Below are 23661 nucleotides of genomic sequence, written 5' to 3'. Positions count from 1 at the left end.
GCTTTCTGTGTTGCCGAAGCCTCAGAAGCTTCCGCTCGTGGGTGCTTGCGTGTCCCCAGGGAGGGCCCTGCTCCCTCTGCACTCACTGCGCCCCTCAAAGCCCGCGTGCTTGACACACGTTGCAGAAATGCTGCTTCCTGTGAACTAAGCCCGCCACGTATCTTGGGTCCCTGCTGTGCAGGGCCGACTAGGCACCTTGGACAGAGGGAGACGATTTATTGCGTCCATGTGACTTTGCTCAGGACCTCATAGGACCCAATACAGAGAAGGACCTGCTGAGCTTTCCCTGGGTTTGGGGCTCCCGGTCCTGTGACAGGGCAGGTGTAAGAGGGGGCTTGTGAGAGTTCCTCGGCGACAGGAATTCCTGTGATTAGGACGTAAACCGTGGACAGACAGACGGAGAAACAGATGGAGGGACAATCTCTGGAGTCACAGGGGCTATGTTGTGGGAAGCGCCTTTGGCGTGGGCTTCCCCGGTGGGACTAGTGGTAAAGAACCCTCCTGCTGATGCAGGAGACATACATAAGAGACGTGGGTTCGATCCCTGGGTTGGGAAGGTCCCCTGGAGGAGTACATGGCAACACACTCCAGCATTCTTGCCTGGAGAATCCCATGGACAGATGAGCCTGGCGGGCTATAGTCCATCGGGTCACAAAGAGTCAGACATAACTGAAGTGACTTAGCATGCCTTTGGCATATTCTTTCTCCACCTTCCTCTTCCTCTCTCTCTTTCCCTCCCTCTCTCTGACTCTCTTTCTCTATGCTTATGTCTCTCTCTCTCTCTGTCCCTCCTGCCCCTTCCTCCAAGCCCTGAACCCAGGCTCTATTTGCCCCCACAAGTACCTTCTGTGTCAGACTGGTACCTGCCCACACCTCGGAGCTGGGGCTTCCCAGGGAGAGCTTGGGGTTCACAACCAGAACGTTGCCTCCTAAACAAGGAAGAGGTGCCTTTGGGGGCCAGGGAACTCTCTCCCCTCCCCAGTCTGTCCTTGCACACTCTTGGAGGGGTTTCAGAAAGTACAATCACGCTTAGATCAGGCTTAGTAACTGACTGGCCTGGGGCAGGTTCGCAGGTCGACTGTGGTTTGGGGAGGTCAGAGCCCAGAGACCAGGAGGAGAGGAGCCACCGCCTTGCCCCTCCCCCAGGACGCTCCTGTCTCCTCATTAGCTGTTCCCTTGAATGACTGACTTCCCTCCGGAGGGAAATTCCTGAAACCCAGCAGTTGACAAACCCACACACCCTCGGAAGGCTGGGCACCAGATAAAAGCCCTCGCGGGAGCCGGCCTCCTGGACGGCCACTGCAGGCACAGGGACCGCCCGCCGGCTGCAGCCTCCTCCCAGTGGTGGCCGACCTCAGTCCTGGGCTTGCAGTCTGCACGGGGGACACAGGTCCTGGGAGTTTTCTGGTTCGCTCTCAGCCCTCCCTTTTTGTCTTTCCTTTGGGAAAAACGCGCTTTGCCAATGACTAATCACAGGCCCACTGAGATGCTATCAGCAGGGCAGGACCCCCGCCCGGGGCGGAAATGAGGAGATAGAGCTGTCTGCAGCCCGTCGTGCCAGGGATGTGGCCGCCACAGTGACTGCCGGGCCGAGGTCGCTGCGAGGGCTGAGCCAGGTGCACACGGAGCCAGCGGCTGCCTCCCCAACGCGGGCGTGTGCGGAGCCGCTGGATGGAGCTTGGGACCCGGGCCCCTCATGTCTGCCCTGCTGACTCTGTGTGTCGTGCTCCTGCCCCTGGTGACCCCAGGTCGCGGGGCCCGGCGATGGGAGCCCTGCACTGGTAGGTGGCGGGGCGCGGGTGGGGGTGGGGCCAGCTGGGGGTCAGGAGGGGAGCGGGCAGGCTGAGTTCAGGTCACCGTTCGGAGCTGGCTGTGGGGCCTGCGGCACTGGGGCGGGAGGAGGCAGAGATTAAAGGGAGCAGCAAGCCCGGCGCTCACAACAGCAATGCCAGCAGGGTGGGGACTCCTTTCAAAGACCTCGCCGCCCCCACCCGAGGCCCTTCACAGGTACCTACCTGCTGGGCCTCCCGAGACGGCCTTACACCTGCCAGAGGAATGAGGCCCGGCCGTTGGCAGGTCCGCCACCTGCCCTGGACAGAGAACCCAAGGCTGCACTCTTAGCTCAGTGCAGTCTTGGTGGCTGCAGTCCCTAGAGATGCAGAAAGCATGATGACAGCCCCTAGCACACCGACTGCCAGCTCCCCTGCTCCCAAGTGGAGAGCGGAGTTGGAGGGGAGATTCTGCCCCCTCTTCCTTAGAAAGGGCGCCTTGACCTGTCAGTGACCGTGACCTCATCATGCCTTTCTGGAGTTTCTACCGAGAGACTTTATCGATCAAACCTAACACTGAAAAACAGTAGCAGGGAGACGAGACCTGGAAGCCGGAAGCCGGGCTTCAGGGAGGGGAGTGAGTGATGGTGGGGGGGAGCTATGGAGGGTGGAGGGCAGGATGGCCCTGGGATGGCTTGTGTGAGGCTCTGGGTTTATTTTCAAGTATCTGGTCGTGGGCTCCTGGAACCCCCCTGGTCCCTGAATGTGGTGGCGCTTTGCTCTGATGGCACTTGGCTCCCAGTGATGGCACCATGCCCCATGATGCTCCCTCCAACCCCCGCAGCATCCCAGTGTTTGGAACACTGACCCATATGGGGGCGGTCCATAAAGGTTCTCAGCCCCCCATTCCTCCAGGGAACAGCCAGATAGTGCAGGTGAAGAGGAGCAGCCCTGGAGTGGGGGTGTCGGGAAGGACTGAAGCTCTGGCCTCTGGGGCCCCCAGGCCCCTGCACCTGCCACAGTCAAAGCCGCAGGATGCATGATTTGCAAACCACACACAGGCCAAGCCCACCTGCAACCCTGAATCCCTGGCTTAGAGCATGGGGGACAGACTTGCATGCAGGTCTAGGGTGCAGGGGTGAAGCACCCGAGCCCGTTGTCCTGAGCACTCGGTGTCTCCCTGGTGGGTGAGTCACAGACGTGTGTCTTCATGTTCCCTTCAGCGCTGGGAACAGAATCAACCTGCATAGTAATAATAAAGGTTATTTATAAAGCCCGCCCCCTCTCCCCTGAAGGCATGTTGCAGATAGTTAAAAGATGACCCAGTTATGAATACCTCGAACCAGGGAGGAAAGATAAAAGTCAAGTAAGTAATACTGAGCTAAATTTGGAATGCTCCCAGGACGGTTGATAATGGCCAGTCAGGACTCAAATAGTCACTTTGATCGAGTTTGGTTTGGAAAAGCATAGGAGTTTACACTGCAGGGTTTGTGTGGGGTTTGGGTTTCACTTTCCCTTGGCCTTTGTTCCTGGATCTGTGCCTGGGAAGTTCTGGGGCCTTGACTGCAACCCTGTGACCCTGGGTTTTGAAGTCCTCTGCCCCTCCACCCCATCCGAGCCTCTGACTCGGAAAGAGCAGCCTCTTACTGGAGGTGGGGTGGCCAGATTTGCTGATGGGGAAATTGAGGTCACATCTCTGCCCAGAGCCTGGTAGGCAGACCCTCTGATAAGGGTAGGGGCCTGGGGCTGGTTCTGCTGCACAGGGGCATCCGAGGACAAGCAAAGTCTCATAGAGCCTCAGCCAAGATGGAGAAAAGACCTTAGCAGGTGATCAGCATGACCAAGGCTGCGGAGGGCAGGGAGTAGGGGCAGGCTGGGAGACCGGCTGCAGCTGCTGGAGCAGCCTCAGGGTAGGAGGATGAGGCGGGTCTGCAGGGGCTCTGGGTGCACACGGGGTGTGTGGGGCGAGCTCCCCTGGGATGAGTGGGTCAGGCAGGATTCGGGGCCTCCCTGACCCCGGTCAGCCTGGGTTTTCTGATGCTCAGACCCCTCTTCTGCTCCCCATAGTGGGGCCCGCTGCCCTCGGACGGAGGGTGAGCCATGACTGTAAGACTCTACTAGTTCCCACACCAAGCCCACAATTCTGGGCGGGAGGTGATGTGTGTGGTGCCAGGACAGTGGCTGGCTGTGTCCTGCGGGGACGGCTTGGTGGCCTGAATTCTAGACCAGTGCTCTCGGTCAAGGAGTGACCGGCAGGTGTGGGCAAAGAGCCTGCTGTCCACCCCTAACTCAGCCCATGCCCACCCGGTGTCATCTCCATGTGGACAGGAAAGGTGGAGGGGTTCACTGGGAGCCATAATGGGGACAGCTGGACCCCAAGGCTGGGTCACTGGTGGGTGTAGGGGGCGGGGCAGAGAGAACCGGGTGGGGTAGGAGTTGTCCAGGGACTGTGGGATGTCAGAACAGCATCCCCTGTAATCCTGGGAGTAGTCAGAGGCGGCTCCTCGCCTAGGACTCAGGGCCGTGCTGAGGTGTGGGTACCTGATGGATCCGGCACCCGCAGCACCCCACTCCCTCCTTCACTTGCTCAATACCCCTGCCAGGTTGATGCTGTGCCCCAGGCTGGGAGCTGGCACACTGGCACACCGCAGCCCTGCCCGGCACATGGACAAGGCTGTCGGCGGACATGGCAGACCCCAGGGCAGGCTGTGGGTGGGATCAGACCTGGGATCTGGGGTGGGGCGTATCCTTGGGGCTAGAGGCAGTGCCCAGGAGAGGTGGGGCACAGGTTTGCATTATAAAAGCTAGCTGGGGTGTGGAAGCTGCAGGCCAGTGGGCAGGCAGGCAGCTCAGTGAAGGGCATCTAGGGGTAGCAGGAAGCCCTCCCTACCCCACCTCTGGCAGCTCCCAGGAACTCTCCCACCCTGTCTTTTGGGCTCCTTTAATGAAAACACTGCAGGAAGTGAGCTGGGGAATCCTGGCGCCTGGTGAGGCCCGCAGGCGAGTTCCTGGGAGTCAGTGTGGGCACAACACCCCCTGCTGGGCTCACGTGGCAAGGCTGTCTGATCAGTTGGCAGTCTGGGAGCTGCAGCTTGCTTCAGGTCAGGGGACCTCTGTCCATGTGGGTGTGGCCCCCACCCTACCCCACCCCACCCTCTGGTACTATGGCCACCAGTCTGCTTGGGAATAGCCCCAGCCCCAGGCCAGCGCCCAGTTCAAGAGCAGCCTTCTGAGCCCCACAGCCCAGGTGACCCCAGGAGCCGGCATGTGGGACCACTCTGCATGTGCCACACGGAGGGGAGGCCACCTAGCGCAGTTGTGAGGAGACCCCGGCTGAAAGGGCCACCTCACCTGCTTGACAGTGTTGCAGGGCTGGGGGGTGGCTTACAGGTGGGGACAAATTGTCAGCCTGACACCCATTTCCTTTTAAAACATTCTCAACCATTAAGCTAGGACACTGCACAGAAATTAGGAAACAAAGCTTATTCATTTTTGCAATGGAACCTCATACACAAAGCAGCTCCCCTGATGGCTGAGTAGGTAAAGAATCTGCTTGCAATGCAGGAGACACAGGTTGGGTCCCCTGGAGGAGGGCATGGCAACCCATTCCAGTATTCTTGCCTGAAAAATGCCACGGACAAGAGCCCGGTGGGCGACACAGTCCATGAGGTCACAAAGAGTCAGACACGGCTGAGCTAAGTAACAACATAGCAACAACATACACTATATGCTGCTTCTGTGGTTTTGATTTTTAAGAGTAAATAGTGGATTTCCAGGAGGCCTTTTTCTAGGACAAAATCTAAGAAGCCACCAACCTGAGTTCTGGGGTCTGGGTTTTGTTTCCAGCTGGAGCCCTGCCCTCCCCACCTGCCTCATCTCCTCCTCCCCACTGCCCTGTGCTCCTGGGTGGACTCTGAGCTCCAGGCTTAGAGAGGACCTCTGTGTGGGTGTCGGGTAGGATGCGCTCCCTGTCCTGAGAGTCTGGGACATGCCGGGCCCTCTGCGTCCTAACCCCACATTTCCGCCTGCAGGGGTTGGGGCGGAACGTGGCTCCCACCAGAGCACTCTGGGCAGGGGCTGGGGGCTCCCTAGTGCCTCACCTTCCTCTCACCTCTCAGCCATGCCCACGAGCTCCTACTCCCCCAGCTCTGCTCACAAAGCCTGCAAACCGGTCCTTCCGGTGGGTCTCGGTCCTGGGAGCGGCTGGGGCACGGGGTAGGGGACCCCTGTGTTAGCTGCTCACTTTTCATCCTGCCCCCAGGTCAGGGCACTGCACTTTAGGGAATTTGTGGGGGTCTCTGGCAAATCCAGTCTAATGAGCGTCTCTGACAAAGTCAGGGGTACTTACTCGCAGCTGGGAGGAGGGCGAGGGAAAGGAGAATGCCCCCGAAACTCCCTCGACGGTGACCCTGCAATGGGTTTGCAGCCCAGAGAGCCCCTCCGCACCAGCCTTGGGTAATGGAAGAGGGAGGGGAGGCGACCCCAAAGGCCAGAGCTGCCCACCTTCGCGCCAGCCTTGGCGTCGCACCTGTAGGCCTGCCTGGACTGCGGGGCATGAGTTGCCCAAGGGGGTCATCCTATGTCGAGGGGAAGGCAGGGTGTGCGCCTGCATGTGAGTGTAAGTGTGTGAATACGTATGGGTATTAGTGTGTAAGTGTGTGAGCACCTCCGTGCTGCTGGGAAGAACCCAGAGCACGGCCATCTGGAGGTGAAGTTTGGTTGTGGTTTTGGCACAGTTCCCATGGTTTCTGCAGTGGCCTGGCAGCGCGCGTAACCAAGGGAGACTCGATTCCCTTCCAGGCCACCAACGCTGCAGCTCCGCAGCCTCACCTGGCGCAGGTGGGCTGGACGGTGGCGCCAGGCTGGGGCTCAGTGTCAGCGGTGTCCAGACTCAGGTGCAGACTCCTGGGGACCCGGCTCCGGGAACCCCTGCGATGGGCAATAACCCTCCCTGGGACAACGCGCTCTGCGTGTCGTGTGCCTGCGGTGTCGCACACTGAATGGGGTGCCCGAGGGAAAGGTCAGTGGTGACTGGCCGCTGCACACAGGTGCTCTGTCCCTTAGGCAGGTGGCTCCATCCAGGGTTGGGGGTTGGAATTCAGCTGCTGTGAACTTGGGTGAAACTGGCTGCACCTTCCTCTTCAAAACGAAACCAGAAGCAACAGCTCCCAGTGAGGGATGTGCTCGGTGTTGGCAACACCTGGGACTGTCTGCAGCTGAGGCGCCAACTGAGGTGCCAGCATCCCTGTGCTCCGTCCAAATATGCACGAAGTTTCTGTTCCCTATCCAAATGAGGCTTGCGCTCCCTCTTCTTACTGTCTTAGTGAGAAAGCCCACATCTTAGTTTTGTTGTTGTTTAGTACCTAAGTCGTGTCCAACTCTTTTGCGACCCCATGGACTGTAGCCTCGCCAGGCTCCTCTGAGCTTGGGCTTTCCCAGGCAAGAATACTGGAGCGGGTTGTCATTTCCTTCTTCAGAGAATCTTCCCAATCCAGGCATGGAATCCACATCTCCTGCATTGGCAGGTGGAGTCTTTACCACTGAGCTACCCAGGAAGGCTCCCATCTTACTAGTCAGTAGAAAAAAAAAGGTTTTTTTTTGGATAATCGGTAGTGATCATGGTCTCTTCTTGCAATCTGGAAGGTAACATTAGGTGCATTTAAATGTGTGTTTTTGAGAAGGGGCCTGTGGGTTTCAGTAGCTGGCCAGAGGAGTTGAGGCATACAGGAAGCTGGAGCCCCCAGTTCCCTGGCCCCTGGGTGGTTGGTGAAGCTGGCCAGAGGGAGGCTGGTGAAGGCATAGGGAGGCCCAGGTGGGCAGAGCCCCAGGGGATTTCCTATCGCCGTAACAGCTGGGGAAGTTGATGTCTCACACCTTCTCCATAAGAGGGGCCCAGGAGATATGGGCAGGGTCCTGTGGGGCAGTGGGTAGGGGAGGCAGGATCAGGACCCTGCAGCCCCAGAGTGCAGGCAGAGGGCATAGGGTGAGTCTGTCTGCACCCATTTCCACTACCCAATTCTAGTTGCAAGAGGGCCCTATTCCCACTGATAGGTTCCCAGAGGACCTGTTTTTGGGGGACAGTGGCACAAGAAAAGCCATCCCAGCCCCGGGAGTCTGGACCAGGGTCTCCAAGGGAGACCATCAGAGATCAGGTGACCTCTCTGATCCCCCCTCCTTTGGGATTTCATGGCCTCCTGAGGGAGCAGAGTCATGTCACTAGTAGGGTCAGGTCAAGAGCTAGGAGGTGGCACTAGGGAAGGGGTGAGGCAGGGGAAGGCAGGTTAGAAGCAAGTGTTGGCCCTGGCAAGCATGAGGGGCACTCCAGAGCGCCCCCAGGGGTAGACCTCAGGCAGCAAGCCTGGGCCTCAGGACCCAGAGTGTGGGCCCTGGAAGTCACCTACCCTCTGGCTTCCTCCCTTGAGCCCCATCAGACCCAGCCTGGACCAGGGGCTGGGGACGGGGTGGGTCAGTGGTCGGTGGCACAGACGAGGCAGGCCAGGGTATTTGAAGACTGAATAAAGCACCAAGTTTGAGGGCAGGTGGAGGGGCAGGAGAGCTGGGGCTTAGCAGGAATGCTCCATGTAAGCTGTGTCCCAGGAGGCCCCACCGCTGTGAGTCTCAGGCTGACCAGGGGGAGCCAGATGGAGGCAAGGGGGCCCTCCTGCCAAGAGGCCCGCTGGTCAGTGGTTGCCACCATGGTCTTGGTCACATAGCACATCCCTCCAGAGCTGCCCAGAGAGTCAGACACAGGAGTCGAGGGCCGGGGGGACGACCGCAGTGAGCCTTAGAGCTCAAGCCCCTTGGAAATGCTTCAAAGACAGGGCTGCTGAGGATGGGGTTCCTTACGTCAGCTCGGAGGCTGGAGACAGTGACGCATATGGCTACTGGGAGAGAGGACCAGCCAAGGCAAGGATGGTGAGTTTATTCACTCAGCTCAAGACCCTTATGGGAGGAAGGTACACAGCACAGGATGGGCAAAGACAGGGCAGAGCAAGGCCCCCGAAGGCTTGGGGGAAGAGCGGTGTCCATGGCTGTCAGGAGAAGCCTGTGGACCCTCGGTAACATGGGGCTGTCTCAGGTTCATCTGGGCCTGACCCAGAGGCTGCAGGTGGGCTAAGGCCTGTTTGTTGAGGTTTCAGGTCAGTGCATATTCGTGTAGGTCTGGGTCAAATCCTGAAGGGGGCCAGAGGCTGGCAACAGAGGGGGACAGAGTGGCCCATAGCACCTGGGTGGCCCTGAGAGGGTGTGTCAGGTCAGCAGCAGGGCTCCGGGGCTGAGGTGGGGATGCAGCAGGCTGGGCGGGAGCATGCGGGCTGGCAGAGGAGGGACACGGAGGAGGCTGGGCGGCAGCAGCTGGACTGGCAGGAGGAGGTGGGCACATAGTAGGCAGGGCGGGGGCACGCGGGCCGGCAGAGGAGGGAAACGGAGGAGGTTGGGCGGCAGGAGGAGGTGGGCACATAGCAGGTGGGGCGGGGGCATGCGGGCCGGCAGAGCAGGGACACGGAGGAGGCCGGGCGGCAGCAGCTGGACTGGCAGGAGGAGGTGGGCACATAGTAGGCAGGGCGGGGGCACGCGGGCCGGCAGAGGAGGGAAACGGAGGAGGTTGGGCGGCAGGAGGAGGTGGGCACATAGCAGGTGGGGCGGGGGCATGCGGGCCGGCAGAGCAGGGACACGGAGGAGGCCGGGCGGCAGCAGCTGGACTGGCAGGAGGAGGTGGGCACACAGCAGGCAGGGCGGCACACGGGGCGGCAGAGGAGGGACACGGAAGAGGATCTGCAGCAGGGGGAGGCCTCACAGCAGACAGGCCTGCAGCAGACGGGCTCACAGCAGGCCTGCTGGCAGAGGGAGGAGGTGCAGCAGGAGGGCTGACAGCTAGACTGCTGGCAACATGAGGAAGCAGAACAGAGGGAGGTCTCACAGCAGACAGGTGTGCAGCAGACAGGTGTGCAGCAGATGGGCCTGCAGCAGACGGGTGTGCAGCAGACTGGCCTGCAGCAGACGGGCTCACAGCAGGCCTGCTGGCAGGGGGAGGAGGTGCAGCAGGAGGGCTGGCAGCTAGACTGCTGGCAGCACAAGTCCGGGCAGGAGCTGCTGCAGGCTGGCTGGCAGCAGGGGCTGGACTCGCAGCTCACTGGGGCACAAAGGAGGGTCAGGCGGGGGGCCGGGGTGCAGCAGCTGGGGGCACAGCAGGGGGGCTCGCAGCAGCTCTCTGGACAGTCGTCCACCTGCCAGGAGGAGCCGGTGTAGGAGTCACAGGCCCCGGGCAGGCAGACCCGGCTGCCGCAGCTCAGGTCACTGGAGCAGACAGACAGGGCGGAGGAAGCCATGGTGGAGGCGGTGGGGCTGGAGGAGGGTGAGGTGTGAGTGTGTGTGAGTGAGTGTGTGAGCGCTGCTCAGGCTGCCAGCTTTATACCCCTCTTCTGTGTGTGTGTTGTCCCAACAGAGGCTTACAACGCGCTCCTTTCCTGGTTGGTGTTTGGATCTGGCTCCAGGGAACCCTCATTAGGGCTGCGTTATTCTCCCGGAAGATGGAGGCCCAGCTCGTAAATGTCCTACCTGTCTGTCGGGCCATGCCGCTCCTGACCATGTGCTGAGTGGGTGTGGGAGTACAAGGTCGGGGTGGACCCAGTGTGGGCAGTGGGGGCTCTTGGCCACTGGGCCCTCATTCTGGGTCCCAGGTCATTAGGGGCTGTGACTTGCATTCTGGGCCCTGGAAGGGGCTCTTTACTGGGGCGTGTGACCCCTTTCCTTTGGCGTTTGTCACAAGCCCCTGCGGATGGAGGGAGGGGTGTTGCCTGGGTGGGTTCTGGCTGGGTGTGTCTAGCTGCTCTATTTTGGGCAAGACTTGCGGGAAGGGCGTGGCCGAGACCAACAGACTGTGTCTCCGGGGGTGGGCTCATGTTTATGGGCAGTGGTCCCCTTGCTCAGCGTGTCTCTCTTCCACCTGCTAGGCTCGAGCCATCCCTGTGGCTCCGGCCACAGCAGGTGGCCCAGGAGAGGCTCAGCCAGGTGGGGCTGGGAGTGGCTGCCCCTCCTCCCAAAGCTGGGCACCTGCTCAGGCTCCCAAGGATGGGTCACCCCTTTTTCTGCTGGACAGATTGCTGGGGCTCCTTCTGCCTCTCCTCTTGCCTCCTTCCAGACGTCCACTCAGATTCCGCCCCACCCCGCTCTCGCTGCATCTTTCCTGGGAGCTGAGCCTGGACCTCTGTCTGTGGGCTCCTGGGACACCCTAGTGGGATACTTGGTGGTCTAGAGAAAAGTCACCAAAAGCTGTTTGAGCCTGACTCTGCCAGGTGCAGCGGTCAGGGCAGCTCTGCAGGTGAAGGGTGGGGAGGAGAAAGACAGGCGGCAGGGGTTAGCGAGGCCAGCGTGCAGAGCAGCTGGGATGTGACAGCTACCATGGAGGGATGGGGGCTGGGGGTAGGAGGCCCTGCCGAGGAGTCTGGGGCTGGTCAGAAAGGCAGGCCGACCCTCGATGGTGTGTACGGGGAGTGGTTGGCTGGACAGGAAGGTTTATTTCATTATTAATTGTTTTTATATTGTCTCAATGACATCTTAAGCCACAACACTTAGAAATTATGACTCTTTTTATCGTGTACGTTTGCACCAGTTTCCTATGGCTGCTGTAACAAATGGTCATCACTGGATCATATGAAATATCCAGACAACAGAATTGTATTCTCTCACAGTTGTGAGGCCAGAAGTCTGAGAAGAGTTATAATGAGCTGAGATCAGGGCATCCTATAGCCAGAGGGGATGGCCCTTCCCTCCTCCTCCAGCTTCTCTGCCTCCAGGCGTCCTGGGCTTATGGCCACGTCCCTTCAGCCTCTGCCTGTCCTCACGTCCCCTCCTCCTGGTCAAGAGCCTTAATCAGCAAGTTACATTCAGTCTGCAAAGTTCTTTTTCCTCCCAAGGTCATGTGCACAGGTGTGGGCTGATCCAGAAAAAGCTTCCGGGCTGTGGTTACTGGGAGGCTCTGGGTTAGACAGGGAGCTCCAAGGGTCTGCTCTCCTCTCTTCCCGCTTCCATTCACCTCCTCTCCATCTTCCCACACACGCTTCAGGAGCACCCAGGGCGCAGGTAAAGGCTCAGCCCTGCCCAGGCAGCCCAGGCGTCAGCTCTCCTCTGCTGCCTGAAACTCTGCTGCCTGTGCTCTGGCCTTTAAAATATTTATTTACTTATTTATTTTTGCTTTCTGGCTGCTCCCTGCAGCATATAAGGCGTTAGTTCCCCCACCAGGGATTGAACCCAAGCCTCCTGCTTTGAAAGCACGAAGTCTTAGTCACTGTGAAACCGACTGGTGTCATTTCAGGGCGCCTCTGAAGAGCTCCAGTATCATAGTCCTTCATGTGTCAGGGCAGAGAAGCATTCAGTGAGAGCAAAGTGGCTTACAGGGGTCTCTCATATTTTTCACTTACAATCCCCTAGTGGGATTTACTATTTAATCACCTATTTTGTCCCTTCATTCTGTCCCTATCAATTAGACTGCCAGGGAAGTCCCTTTTTTTAAATTAAAACAATTTTTATTGATTCTTAAAAATTCAAAAAAGTTTTGAAAGTTTTATTTATTTTTAGCACCTGGGTGGGGCTTTGTGCTGATATCTTGAGGGACCCTGGAAGGCAGAGTTTCCCCCAGACCTGTAAATTTTTCTTCTTTCTCCAAAACTGGCATGTTTTACTGGACAATGACAGTTTCTTCCCAGAATAAATTCTGTAGAAGAATGTGCATCACTGAGAGTCCTCCAAGCACAGCCCCTCATGCTAAGGGCAGGCTGTTGGCAGCCACAGGGGCCCTGAGGCTGGGATCCTGGCCCTGTCCACTGCCCAGAGCTGTTTAGCAAAAACAGGGCAGTGTCAGCCTGAGCCGGGGAAATGGTGGCCGTGAGAGGCAGGGACAGACCTCAAACATGTGGCCGGAGAGCCTCAGGCTCAGGCCCAGGACAGTGGGGTGGGGATGGGGGCGGAGTCCAGCTGGCCCAGGAGGGTACCTGCACCCTTGGGATGGAGTGTGAGTAGAGGCTAGTTTGGGAAAGTGCTAATTCAGCTTCGGATGGTCCACGCAGGGCTTCCACAGGTCCTGGGGTGGGGTCGTGTCTGGAGGTGCCATGAGTGGCCTGGAGCCCAGGAGAGGCCCCGAGATGCATCAGAAGGTTCCGATGCAGGAGTGAGGAGGTGGACGGAGGTCAGGGTGAAGGCCCCGGAAGACAGATGGGTAAGGAGGAGCAGAGGGACCCGTCCCCAAGTCAAGGGCTAAATTCTGCAGGGATAGGTCCACAGGACAAGGTCTAGGGGGACACTGACCTTCGCCAAGGGGCCTTTGGTGACTAGGCCGGGAGGAGGGTCAGCAACATGGGAGTGGGGGTGTAGAGAGGAGGGTGTCCAGGTGGAGAAGGGGCTGGGAGAAGTGTGCGGAAGCTCTGGGGGTGGGGTGCAGCTGCACTGAGCTGGGAGGGATGGGGCTGAGTCTCACTCATTCTTTATATTAGAAAAGACCTCGGGGTGATTGGTCAGAGCAAGGACTCTGGACAGAGGGGTTGTAGGTGCCAAAGAAGGAAGGTGGGGCAGGAAAGCTCAAGTGACTGAGAAGGGCTGCTTGCCCGGGCTCCGAGTCCTCCCGCTGCAGGCAGAGGCCTCGTCCTCTCCACCTAGTGGCCTGAATCCTGTGTCCCGCCAGTACCCCAGTGCAGGGGGCCAGGAGATGCCCAGGGCAGTGAAGTTCCTGTGCCTGCGACTGGCCGCTGCTGAGGACCTGCCTGCCTGGCTGGCTCCTAGGACAGGACCTGGGTGCTAGGCCTGCTTGGGGTGTGGCCCCCAGGAGTGTGGCCAGGGATAGGAGGGCAGCGAGGACCAGGGCAGTGCACGTGCCCTGGCCTCTGTGGAGACTGGCTGGCAATGCTACCAGAAATGACCAGAAGAGAGTAAAGCACCAGTAGATGCAGTCAAGTTTATTACGTTTTCAAGCAGCTTCCGAGGTGAGACCATGGGGCCTGGATTGTGAAACCTGGTCCCCAGGCCTGAGCACTGGGTCCCAGGAGGAGTGGGCAGTGAGCACGGGCATGGTCATCTGGAGTTTGAGGGGGCCCCACTCCTGGGCAGAGAGGGCAAGGGGGTGTCCATGTAGCTTGGAACTCCTGGAGAAACCCTGAGGGCGGTCATGAGGCTGGTGGTGGGGGGTTGCCCTATGGTGCCCGGCTGGCCCTGAGGGGATGTGCCTGGTCAGCAGCAGGGCTCTGGGGCTGAGGCAGGGATGCAGCAGGTGGGACGGGGGCACACGGGCTGGCAGAGCAGGGACACGGAGGAGGCCGGGCGGCAACAGCTGGGCTGGCAGGAAGAGGTGGGCACACAGCAGGTGGGGCGGCACACGGGCCGGCACAAGAGGGACACGGAGGAGGAGGAGGGTCTGCAGCAGCTGGGCTGGCAGGAGGAGGTGGGCACACAGCAGGTGGGGCGGCACACGGGCTGGCACAGGAGGGACACAGAGGAGGAGGAGGGTCTGCAGCAGCTGGGCTGGCAGGAGGAGGTGGGCACACAGCAGGTGGGGCGGCACACGGGCCGGCACAGGAGGGACACGGAGGAGGAGGAGGGTTTGCAGCAGGGGGAGGCCTCACAGCAGACGGGCCTGCAGCAGACAGGCCTGCAGCAGACAGGCTCACAGTAGGCCTGCTGGCAGGGGGAGGAGGTACAGCTGGACTGCTGGCAACATGAGGAGGCAGAACAGGGGGAGGCTTCATAGCACACAGGTGTGCAACAGATAGGTGTGCAGCAGACAGGCCTACAGCAGACGGGCCTGCAGCAGACGGGCTCACAGCAGGCCTGCTGGCAGGGGGAGGAGGTGCAGCAGGTGGGCTGGCAGCTAGACTGCTGGCAGCACGAGGCCGGACAGGAGCTGCTGCAGGCTGGCTGGCAGCAGGGGCTGGACTCGCAGCTCACTGGGGCACAGAGGAGGGTCAGGCGGGGGGCCGAGGTGCAGCAGCTGGGGGCACAGCAGGGGGGCTCGCAGCAGCTCTCTGGACAGTCATAGCTCAGGTCGCTGGAGCAGACAGACAGGGTGGAGGCTGCCATGGTGGAGGTGATGGGGCTGGAGGAGGTGTGAGTGTGTGAGGGAGTGGATGGGTGAGGCTGTGTGATGTTCCTAGGTGGCTGGAGCTTATATACAGCTCTGGGCGGGGGGTGGGGGGGTGTTGTTGCATCACGGGGGCCCAGCAGAGTCTGCTTCCTTGTTGTTGGAGCAGGTCCTGAGGACGCGCGTCATAATCCCATGACAGGTCACTCAACTCGTTAAACTCCCGAGAGGTCGGAGCCCAGGGGATCAATGGGGCAGGGGTCCAGCCCCAGGGGCGGTGTCCAGTCTGCTGGAGTCCATCCTGTGGGTGGACTCTAGACGGCCGTCCTCACAGCCCCACCACCAAGCATCTTTCTGGGGCTTCTCGCTATTATTCCCTTATTCTCAGCACTCAGCTGAATCATTAGCATGTTTTGTTCTTTATAAATACTCTCTTTGTTGACATATTATTTTCTCCTGAATTCATACACCAATGAAGGGTGCGTTGAGCATCATGTTAGCTATGGATTTCTCATATATCCCTTTTATGATGCTGAAGAACTTCTCTTCTATTCCTAATTCTCTGAGTATTTTTTTTAAATTATGAAATTGTGTTGGCTTTTGTCAAAATCCTTTTCTGCATCAGTTGAGATCATGTGTTCTAAAGATTATTTATTTTATATATTTTTAAAGTTTTGGTCGCCCCGGCTCTTTGTTCCTGTGGGAGGGCTTCCTCTTATTGTGGAGCACAGGCTCTAGGAACGTGGGCCTCATTAGCTGGGGCACAGGCGCTCAGGAGCTGTGGCTCATGGGCTTCGTTGCTGTGTGGCACATGGAATCTTCCTGAACCAGGGATTGAACCTGTGTCCTCTGCACTGGCACGTAGATTCTTCTTCACTGTACCACCAGGGTAGTCTGAGAACTTGTATCTTTTCTTCCTTCATTCTGTTAATGTGGTATTTTACATTGGTTGATTTAAAAAAAAAAAAAATGTTGAGCCAACCTTGCATTCCTGGTATAAATGGCACTTGGTATGGTATATAATAATTTTGGTATGCTCTTGGAGTTACGTTTCTAGTGTTTTGTGGAGCATCTTTGCATCTATGTTCATAAAGTATATTGGTGAATATTTTTCCTTACTTCTGGGAAATGCTGGCATCACAGAGTGAGTTAGGAAGTGTTCTCTTGTCTGGCTTTTGGAAAAGCCTGAGAAGGTTTGGTGTTAATTTATTATACGCTGGTAGAATTCACCAGTGAAGCCATCTGGTCCTAGCCTTTTTTTCCCCTGTGAGATTATTAATTAATAATTCTATTTTGTTATAGGTCTATTGAGATTTTCTGTTTTTTTTTTTTTTAGTCAGTTTTGTTAATTTGTGTATTTATGGAAAATTCTTTATTTCATCTAGGTTATAATTCATTGGCATACAAAATTGTCCTTGGTATTCTTTTATAATGCTTTTTATTTCTCTGAGGTTCATGGTAATATCCGTACTTTCAATTCAGAATTTAGTTATTGTACCTTCTCTCTTTTTTTCTTTGCTAGTCTATCTGTATATCTTTCCAAGGAGTCAAACTTGGTTTTGTTAATTCTCTGCTGTTTTTCTGTCTGTTATGCCATGTATTTTCACTCTGATTTCAGTACTTCCTTCCTTCTATCTTTAGATTTAGTTTGCTCTTTTCTAGTTTCTCAGGGTATAAAGTTAGTTTATTGATTTGGGGTCATTCTTTTTAAAATATTTATTTAATATTTGGCTGCACTGGGTCTTAGTTGTGGCATGTGGGGTCTTCTTTGCAGTGTACAGGTTTCTTTCTAGTTGAGGTGTGGCGTAATTAGTTTCCTGACCATGAATCGAACCCGCATACCCTGTATTGGAGGGTAGATTTTCAACCACTGGACTACCAGTGAAGTCCCCATTCTTCTTTTTTTAAAAGTAGGCATTTAGAGGCTTAAATGCCCCTCTGCCTGCCTTCACTGCATCCCATAGGTTTGACACATCGTGTTTTCATTTTAATTCATTATTAGTATTTTCTAATTTCCTAACTTTTGTCTTTGACCCCCATTAAAAAAATCTGTTGTTTAACTTCCACATATTGTGAGTTTTCTAGTTTCTTTCTGTTATTGATGTCTAATTTCATTCCCTTGTGATTGGAAAAGACCCTTTGTATGATTTCAGTTTGTTTTTTTTTTAATTCACTAAGGCTTGCTTTGTGTCCTATATATGGCTTGTCCTGGAGAGCATTTAATGCGCTGTTGATGGGTGATATATTCTGTGTGTTTGTTTTGACTAGTTGATTTGCAGTGTTTTTCAAGTCCTCTGTTTCCTTGTTGATCTCCCTAGATGTTTTGTCCATTATTGAACATGGGGTATCCAAGGCTTCACCTATTATCACAGAACTGTCTGGTTCTCACTTCAGTTCTGCCAACATTTGCTTCATATATTTTCGGGTCTCAGTTGTGTGGTGCATATATATTTTTAATCCTTATATCATCTTGATGAATTAAGTATTTTATTAATACGTAGTGTCCTTCTCTTGTGCGTTTTTGTGGTTGGTATAATATGGATGAATAGGTCCTTTGTAAGTGTTATCTGTCAGTTTTTCAATTCTTGGTGTGTTGACGGGGACTTAAGAATTCTTGAAAATAATAAGTTTATTATAGAGGAAGATAGCTATAAGTCATGGCTAGTTCTTTGCAGCCAAAGACGGAGAGGCTCTAGACAGTCAGCAAAAACAAGACCAGGAGCTGACTGTGGCTCAGATCATGAACTCCTTATTGCTAAATTTAGACTCAAATTGAAGAAAGTAGGGAAAACCACTAGACCATTCAGGTAGGACCTAAGTCAAATCCATAACAATTATAGAATGAAAGTGAGAAATAAACTTAAGGGACTAGATCTGATTAGACAGAGTGCCTCATGAACTATGGATGAAGGTTCATGACACTGTACAGGAGATAGGGAACAAGACAATCCCCAAGAAAAAGAAATGCAAAAAAGCAATATGGCTGTCTGAGGAGGCCTTACAAATAGCTGGGAAAAGAAGAGAGGCGAAAAGCAAACGAGAAAAGGAAAGATATACCCATTTGAATGCAGTGTTCCAAAGAATAGCAAGGAGAGATAAAAAAGCCTTCCTCAGTGATCAGTGAAAAGAAATAGAGGAAAACAATAGAATGGGAAAGACTAGAGATCTCTTCAAGAAAACTAGAGGGAACATTTTATGCAAAGATGGGTTCAATAAAGGACAGAAATGGTATGGACCTAAGAGAAGCAGAAGATATTAAGAAAAGGTGGCAAGAATGCACAGAAGTACGGTACAAAAAAGATCTTCATGACCCAGATAATCACGATGGTATGATCACTCATCTAGAGCCAGACATCCTGGAATGTGAAGTCAAGTGGGCCTTGGGAAGCATCACTATGAACAAAGCTAGTGGAGGTGATGGAATTCCAGCTGAGCTATTTCAAATCCTAAGAGATAATGCTGTGAGAGTGCTACACTCAATATGCCAGCAAATTTGGAAAACTCAGCATTGGCCACAGGATTGGAAAAGTTCAGTTTTCATCCCAATCCCTAAGAAAGGCAATGCCAAAGAATGCTCAAACTACCACACAATTGTACTCATCTCACATGCTAGTAAAGTAATGCTCAAAATTCTCCAAGCCAGGCTTCAGCAATACGTGAACTGTGAACTTCCAGATGTTCAAGCTGGATTTAGAAAAGGCAGAGGAACCAGAGATCAAATTGCCAACATCTGCTGGATCATCGAAAAAGCAAGAGAGTTCCAGAAAAACATCTATTTCTGCTTTATTGACTATGCCAAAGCCTTTGACTGTGTGGATCACAATCAACTGTGGAAAATTCTGAAAGAGATGGGAATACAGACCACCTGACCTGCCTCTTGAGAAATCTGTATGCAGGTCAGGAAGCAACAGTTAGAACTGGACATGGAACAACAGACTGGTTCCAAATAGGAAAAGGAGTACGTCAAGGCTGTATATTGTCACCCTGCTTATTTAACTTCTATGCAGAGTACATCACGAGAAACGCTGGGCTGGCTGAAGCACAAGCTGAAATCAAGATTGCTGGGAGAAATATCAATAACTTCAGATATGCAGATGACACCACCCTTATGGCAGAAAGTGAAGAGGAACTAAAGGGCCTCTTGATGAAAGTGAAAGAGGAGAGTGGAAAAGTTGGCTTAAATCTCAACATTCAGAAAACGAAGATCATGGCATCCGGTCCCATCACTTCATGGCAAACAGATGGAGAAAAAGTGGAAACAGTGACATACTTTATTTTGGGGGGCTCCAAAATCACTGTAGATGGTGATTGCAGCCATGGAATTAAGAGACACTTACTCCTTGGAAGAAAAGTTATGACCAACCTAGATAGCATATTATAAAGCAGAGACATTACTTTGCCAACAAAGGTCCATCTAGCCAAGGCTATGGTTTTTCCAGTAGTCATGTATGGATGTGAAAGTTGGACTATAAAAAAAGCTGAGCGCCGAAGAATTAATGCTTTTGAGCTGTGGTGTTGGAGAAGACTCTTGAGAGTCCTTTGGACTGCAAGGAGATCCAACCAGTGCATTCTAAAGGAAATCAGTCCTGAATGTTCACTGGAAGGACTGATGTTGAAGCTGAAACTCCAATACTCTGGTCACCTGATGCGAAGAGCTGACTCATTTGAAAAGACCCTGATGCTGGAAAAGATTGAAGGCAGGAGGAGAAGGGGACGACAGAGGATAAGATGGTTGGATGGCATCACCGACTCAATGGACATGAGTTTGGGTAAACTCCGCGAGTTGGTGATGGACAGGGAGCCCTGGCGTGCTTCAGTCCATAGGGCCGCAAATAGTAAGACAAGACTGAGTGACTGAACTCGGCTGAATTAAGTTCATCATACTGTGTTAACAATTTAAGACATTGGAGACATACAGGTGAAGGTCATTTTTTGCTGTCAGTTCTCCACCTTTATACCCAATGATGATGTGCATGCCAACTCCATGATTCCTTAAAACTTGTAGAGAGAGAGAGGGACTCAAAGTGACAAGGTTTTATTACCAAGTCCTGGGGAGACACTTCAGAGGAAAGGACATGTGTCAAAGAGAGAGAGAAAGAGAGGAGAGGAAGAAGAAGACAAAGAGGGGGATGAAGAATGGGCTGGGGGGGGGGTGAGGGGAAGGAAGAAAGACAAACTAACAGGTCTCTGGATTCCCCATTCCACTTCTAACTAAAGAAGCTATTTTAAAAATCTGGACCATTTTGGTAAGTTTTCTAATTTTTTTCCTTTCCAAAGCTTCTTATCCTTGTTTTCTTGTTGTAACCTCTTATCTAATGTCTTTGAGTTACATTTACTTCAGTTCAGTTCAGTTCAGTCGCTCAGTCTTGTCCGACTCTTTGTGACTCCATGAATTGCAGCACGCCAGGCCTCCCTGTCCATCTCCAACTCCTGGAGTTCACTCAGACTCACATCCATCGAATCAGTGATGCCATCTAGCCGTCTCATCCTCTGTCATCCCCTTCTCCTCCTGCCCTCAATCCCTCCCAGCATCAGGGTCTTTTCCAATGAGTCAACTCTTCGCATGAGGTGGCCAAAGTACTGGAGCTTCAGCTTTAGCATCATTCCTTCCAAAGAAATCCCAGGGTTGATCTCCTTCAAAATGGACTGGTTGGATCTCCTTGCAGTCCAAGGGACTCTCAAGAGTCTTCTCCAACACCACAGTTCAAAAGCATTAATTCTTCGGCGCTCAGCCTTCTTCACAGTCCAACTCTCACATCCATACATGACTACTGGAAAAACCATAGCCTTGACTAGATGGACCTTAGTTGGCAAAGTAATGTCTCTGTTTTGAATATGCTATCTAGGTTGGAAATAACTTTTCTTCCAAGGAGTAAGCGTCTTTTAATTTCATGGCTGCAATTACCATCTACAGTGATTTTGGAGCCCCCAAAATAAAAGTCTGACACTGTTTCCACTGTTTCCCCATCTATTTCCCATGAAGTGATGGGACCAGATGCCATGATCTTTGTTTTCTGAATGTTGAGATTTAAGCCAACTTTTCCACTCTCCTCTTTCACTTTCATCAAGAGGCTTTTTAGTTCCTCTTCACTTTCTGCCATAAGGGTGGTGTCATCTGCATATCTGAAGTTATTGATATTTCTCCAGGCAATCTTGATTCCAGCTTGTGTTCTTCCAGCCCAGCGTTTCTCATGATGTACTCTGCATAGAAGTTAAATAAGCAGGGTGACAATATACAGCCTTGACGTACTCCTTTTCCTATTTGGAACCAGTCTGTTGTTCCATGTCCAGTTCTAACTGTTGCTTCCTGACCTGCATACAGATTTCTCAAGAGGCAGGTCAGGTGGTCTGGTATTCCCATCTCTTTCAGAATTTTCCACAGTTGATTGTGATCCACACAGTCAAAGGCTTTGGCATAGTCAATAAAGCAGAAATAGATGTTTTTCTGGAACTCTCTTGCTTTTTCGATGATCCAGCAGATGTTGGCAATTTGATCTCTGGTTCCTCTGCCTTTTCTAAAACCAGCTTAAACATCAGGGAGTTCATGGTTCACATATTGTTGAAGCCTGGCTTGGAGAATTTTGAGCATTACTTTACTAGCATGTGAGATGAGTACAATTGTGTGGTAGTTTGAGCATTCTTTGGCATTGTCTTTCTTAGGGATTGGAATGAAAACTGCCCTTTTCCAGTCCTGTGGCCAATGCTGAGTTTTCCAAATTTGCTGGCATATTGAGTGCAGCACTTTCACAGCATCCTCTTTCTGGATTTGAAATAGCTCCACTGGAATTCCATCACCTCCACTAGCTTTGTTCGTAGTGATGCTTTCTAAGGCCCACTTGACTTCACATTCCAGGATGTCTGGCTCTAGATGAGTGATCATACCATCGTGATTATCTGGGTCTTGATGATCTTTTTTGTACAGTTCTTCTGTGTATTCTTGCCACCTCTTCTTAATATCTTCTGCTTCTGTTAGGTCCAGACCATTTCTGTCCTTTATCGAGCCCATCTTTGCGTGAAATGTTCCCTTGGTATCTCTAATTTTCTTGAAGAGATCTCTAGTCTTTCCCATTCTGTTGTTTTCCTCTATTTCTTTGCATTGATCGCTGAAGAAGGCTTTCTTATCTCTTCCTGCTATTCTTTGGAACTCTGCGTTCAGATGCTTATATCTTTCCTTTTCTCCTTTGCTTTTCGCCTCTCTTCTTTTCACAGCTATTTGTAAGGCCTCCCCAGAGAGCCATTTTGCTTTTTGCATTTCTTTCCATGGGGATGGTCTTGATCCCTGTCTCCTGTCCAATGTCACGAACCTCATTCCATAGTTCATCAGGCACTCTATCTATCAGATCTAGGTCCTTAAATCTATTTCTCACTTCCACTGTATAATCATAAGGGATTTGATTTAGGTCATACCTGAATGGTCTAGTGGATTTCCCTACTTTCTTTAATTTAAGTCTGAATTTAGCAATAAGGAGTTCATGATCTGAGCCACAGTCAGCTCCTGGTCTTGTTTTTGCTGACTGTATAGAGCTTCTCCATCTTTGGCTGCAAAGAATATAATCAGTCTGATTTCAGTGTTGACCATCTGGTGATGTCCATGTGTAGAGTCTTCTCTTGTGTTGTTGGAAGAGGGTGTTTGCTATGACCAGTGCATTTTCTTGGCAAAACTCTATTAGTCTTTGCCCTGCTTCATTCCGCATTCCAAGGCCAAATTTGCCTGTTACTCCAGGTGTTTCTTGACTTCCTACTTTTGCATTCCAGGCCCCTATAATGAAAAGGACATCTTTTTTGGGTGTTAGCTCTACAAGGTCTTGTAGGTCTTCATAAAACCGTTCAACTTCAGCTTCTTCAGCATTACTGGTTGGGGCATAGACTTGGATTATGGTGATATTGATTGGTTTGCCTTGGAGACGAACAGAGATCATTCTGTCGTTTTTGAGATTGCATCCAAGTACTGCATTTCGGACTCTTTTGCTGACCATGATGGCTACTCCATTTCTTTTGAGGGATTCCTGCCCACAGTAGTAGATATAATGGTCATCTGAGTTAAATTCACTCATTCCAGTCCATTTTAGTTTGCTGATTCCTAGAATGTCAACATTCCCTCTTGCCATCTCTTGTTTGACCACTTCCAATTTGCCTTGATTCATGGACCTGACATTCCAGGTTCCTATGCAATATTGCTCTTTACAGCATCGGACTTTGTTTCTATCACCAGTCACATCCACATTTAGGGATTTTAAAAAATGTCTCTCCTTCTTATATTTTCTGCCTCCCGGTCTGGTCTTTCTTTTTCACGCCGCAACTCTTCCTCGTTTGCTGAGGTGAGGGTGGGGGTGGTCCTTGCAGTCCAGGCTCCTTTTCCACTGTGTGTGTCACACTGTGCTGTATTAGAGGACTCTCGTCTACAAGGGGAAGGTGACTCCTGGTGTTGGGGTGGGGCCTGTCAGGCGGTGGACTGCATTTTGGAGTAGGAGATGGGAACCTAGATGCAGGAACAAGAAAGCTATGTGCTGAGGTTGCCAGCAACTCCCTAGTAGCCTTAGCCCCACTCCTACCGTGAGGTATCCATACTGTTGCTGGAGATAGACACATCCTGGGTGGATGTGGGACAGCTGGGCACTCTCCCTGGGTCCATGTGGCCACGTTCCACCCTCCTTCCCCCAGGCCTGCCCGCAGGGAGCAGAGTGAGGTGGGGCTATCAGGCCAGGCTGGTCCCCACCTCTGCTGCCCCGCCTTGTGGTCAACACACTCTCCTCTGCCTCCATCTCAGGTGTTGAGTCCCTCATCTGTCTGTAAGCTGATCCCCTGGGCCCCACAGTGGGTCTTGGGAAG

At 53.3% G+C, this 23661-nt stretch overlaps 3 protein-coding genes across 4 annotated transcripts in view; 1 reads left to right on the top strand and 2 right to left on the bottom strand.

The window, feature by feature from the left end:
* The first annotated feature begins 1340 nt into the window (after positions 1-1340).
* TSPEAR (thrombospondin type laminin G domain and EAR repeats) overlaps positions 1341-23661 on the top strand; it is a 171454-nt gene continuing 149133 nt past the window's right edge. Inside the window, exon 1 of the mRNA XM_042237689.2 lies at positions 1341-1781. Within this exon, the coding sequence (XP_042093623.1) occupies positions 1697-1781 (85 nt within the window). The 5' untranslated portion in view covers positions 1341-1696. The remainder of the gene's footprint in view (positions 1782-23661) is intronic.
* Positions 9023-10096, bottom strand: LOC105604748 (keratin-associated protein 10-8-like). Its single transcript, XM_060398182.1, has 3 exons — positions 9651-10096; positions 9422-9575; positions 9023-9082 (listed from the first exon to the last, which is right to left on the bottom strand). Exons 1-3 carry the CDS (start codon positions 10094-10096, stop codon positions 9023-9025), a joined length of 660 nt encoding a protein of 219 aa, XP_060254165.1.
* LOC101104456 (keratin-associated protein 10-11-like) lies at positions 13947-14894 on the bottom strand. Of its 2 annotated transcripts, XM_060398181.1 has the most exons (2): positions 14177-14894; positions 13947-14104 (listed from the first exon to the last, which is right to left on the bottom strand). In XM_060398181.1, exons 1-2 carry the CDS (start codon positions 14829-14831, stop codon positions 13986-13988), a joined length of 774 nt encoding a protein of 257 aa, XP_060254164.1. In that variant the 5' UTR covers positions 14832-14894; the 3' UTR covers positions 13947-13985. The 2 variants fall into 2 exon arrangements, with proteins under 2 accessions (XP_060254164.1, XP_027822444.1); XM_027966643.3 differs by having other exon boundaries at positions 13947-14894.

The sequence above is a fragment of the Ovis aries genome, chromosome 1, assembly GCF_016772045.2.
Source record: "Ovis aries strain OAR_USU_Benz2616 breed Rambouillet chromosome 1, ARS-UI_Ramb_v3.0, whole genome shotgun sequence".
NCBI classification, from domain to species: Eukaryota; Metazoa; Chordata; class Mammalia; order Artiodactyla; family Bovidae; genus Ovis; species Ovis aries.
The sequence above is the reverse complement of the archived record's forward strand: the minus strand, read 5'-3'. Positions and strand labels throughout refer to the sequence as shown.

Bases quoted from the DNA above. Each gene is read 5' to 3' on its own strand.
- LOC105604748 (XM_060398182.1), bottom strand. From the start codon at position 10,096: ATGGCTTCCTCCGCCCTGTCTGTCTGCTCCAGTGACCTGAGCTGCGGC. The intron at 9,576-9,650 runs GCAGTCTAGCTG...CGTCTGCTGCAG, and splicing joins TCTGCTTCCTCATGTTGCCA to GCCTGTCTGCTGTGAGGCCT. The intron at 9,083-9,421 runs GCATGCCCCCGC...CTCCTCTGCCAG, and splicing joins TGTCCCTGCTCTGCCGGCCC to CCCGCATGCTCCCGCCCAGC.
- LOC101104456 (XM_027966643.3), bottom strand. From the start codon at position 14,831: ATGGCAGCCTCCACCCTGTCTGTCTGCTCCAGCGACCTGAGCTATGAC.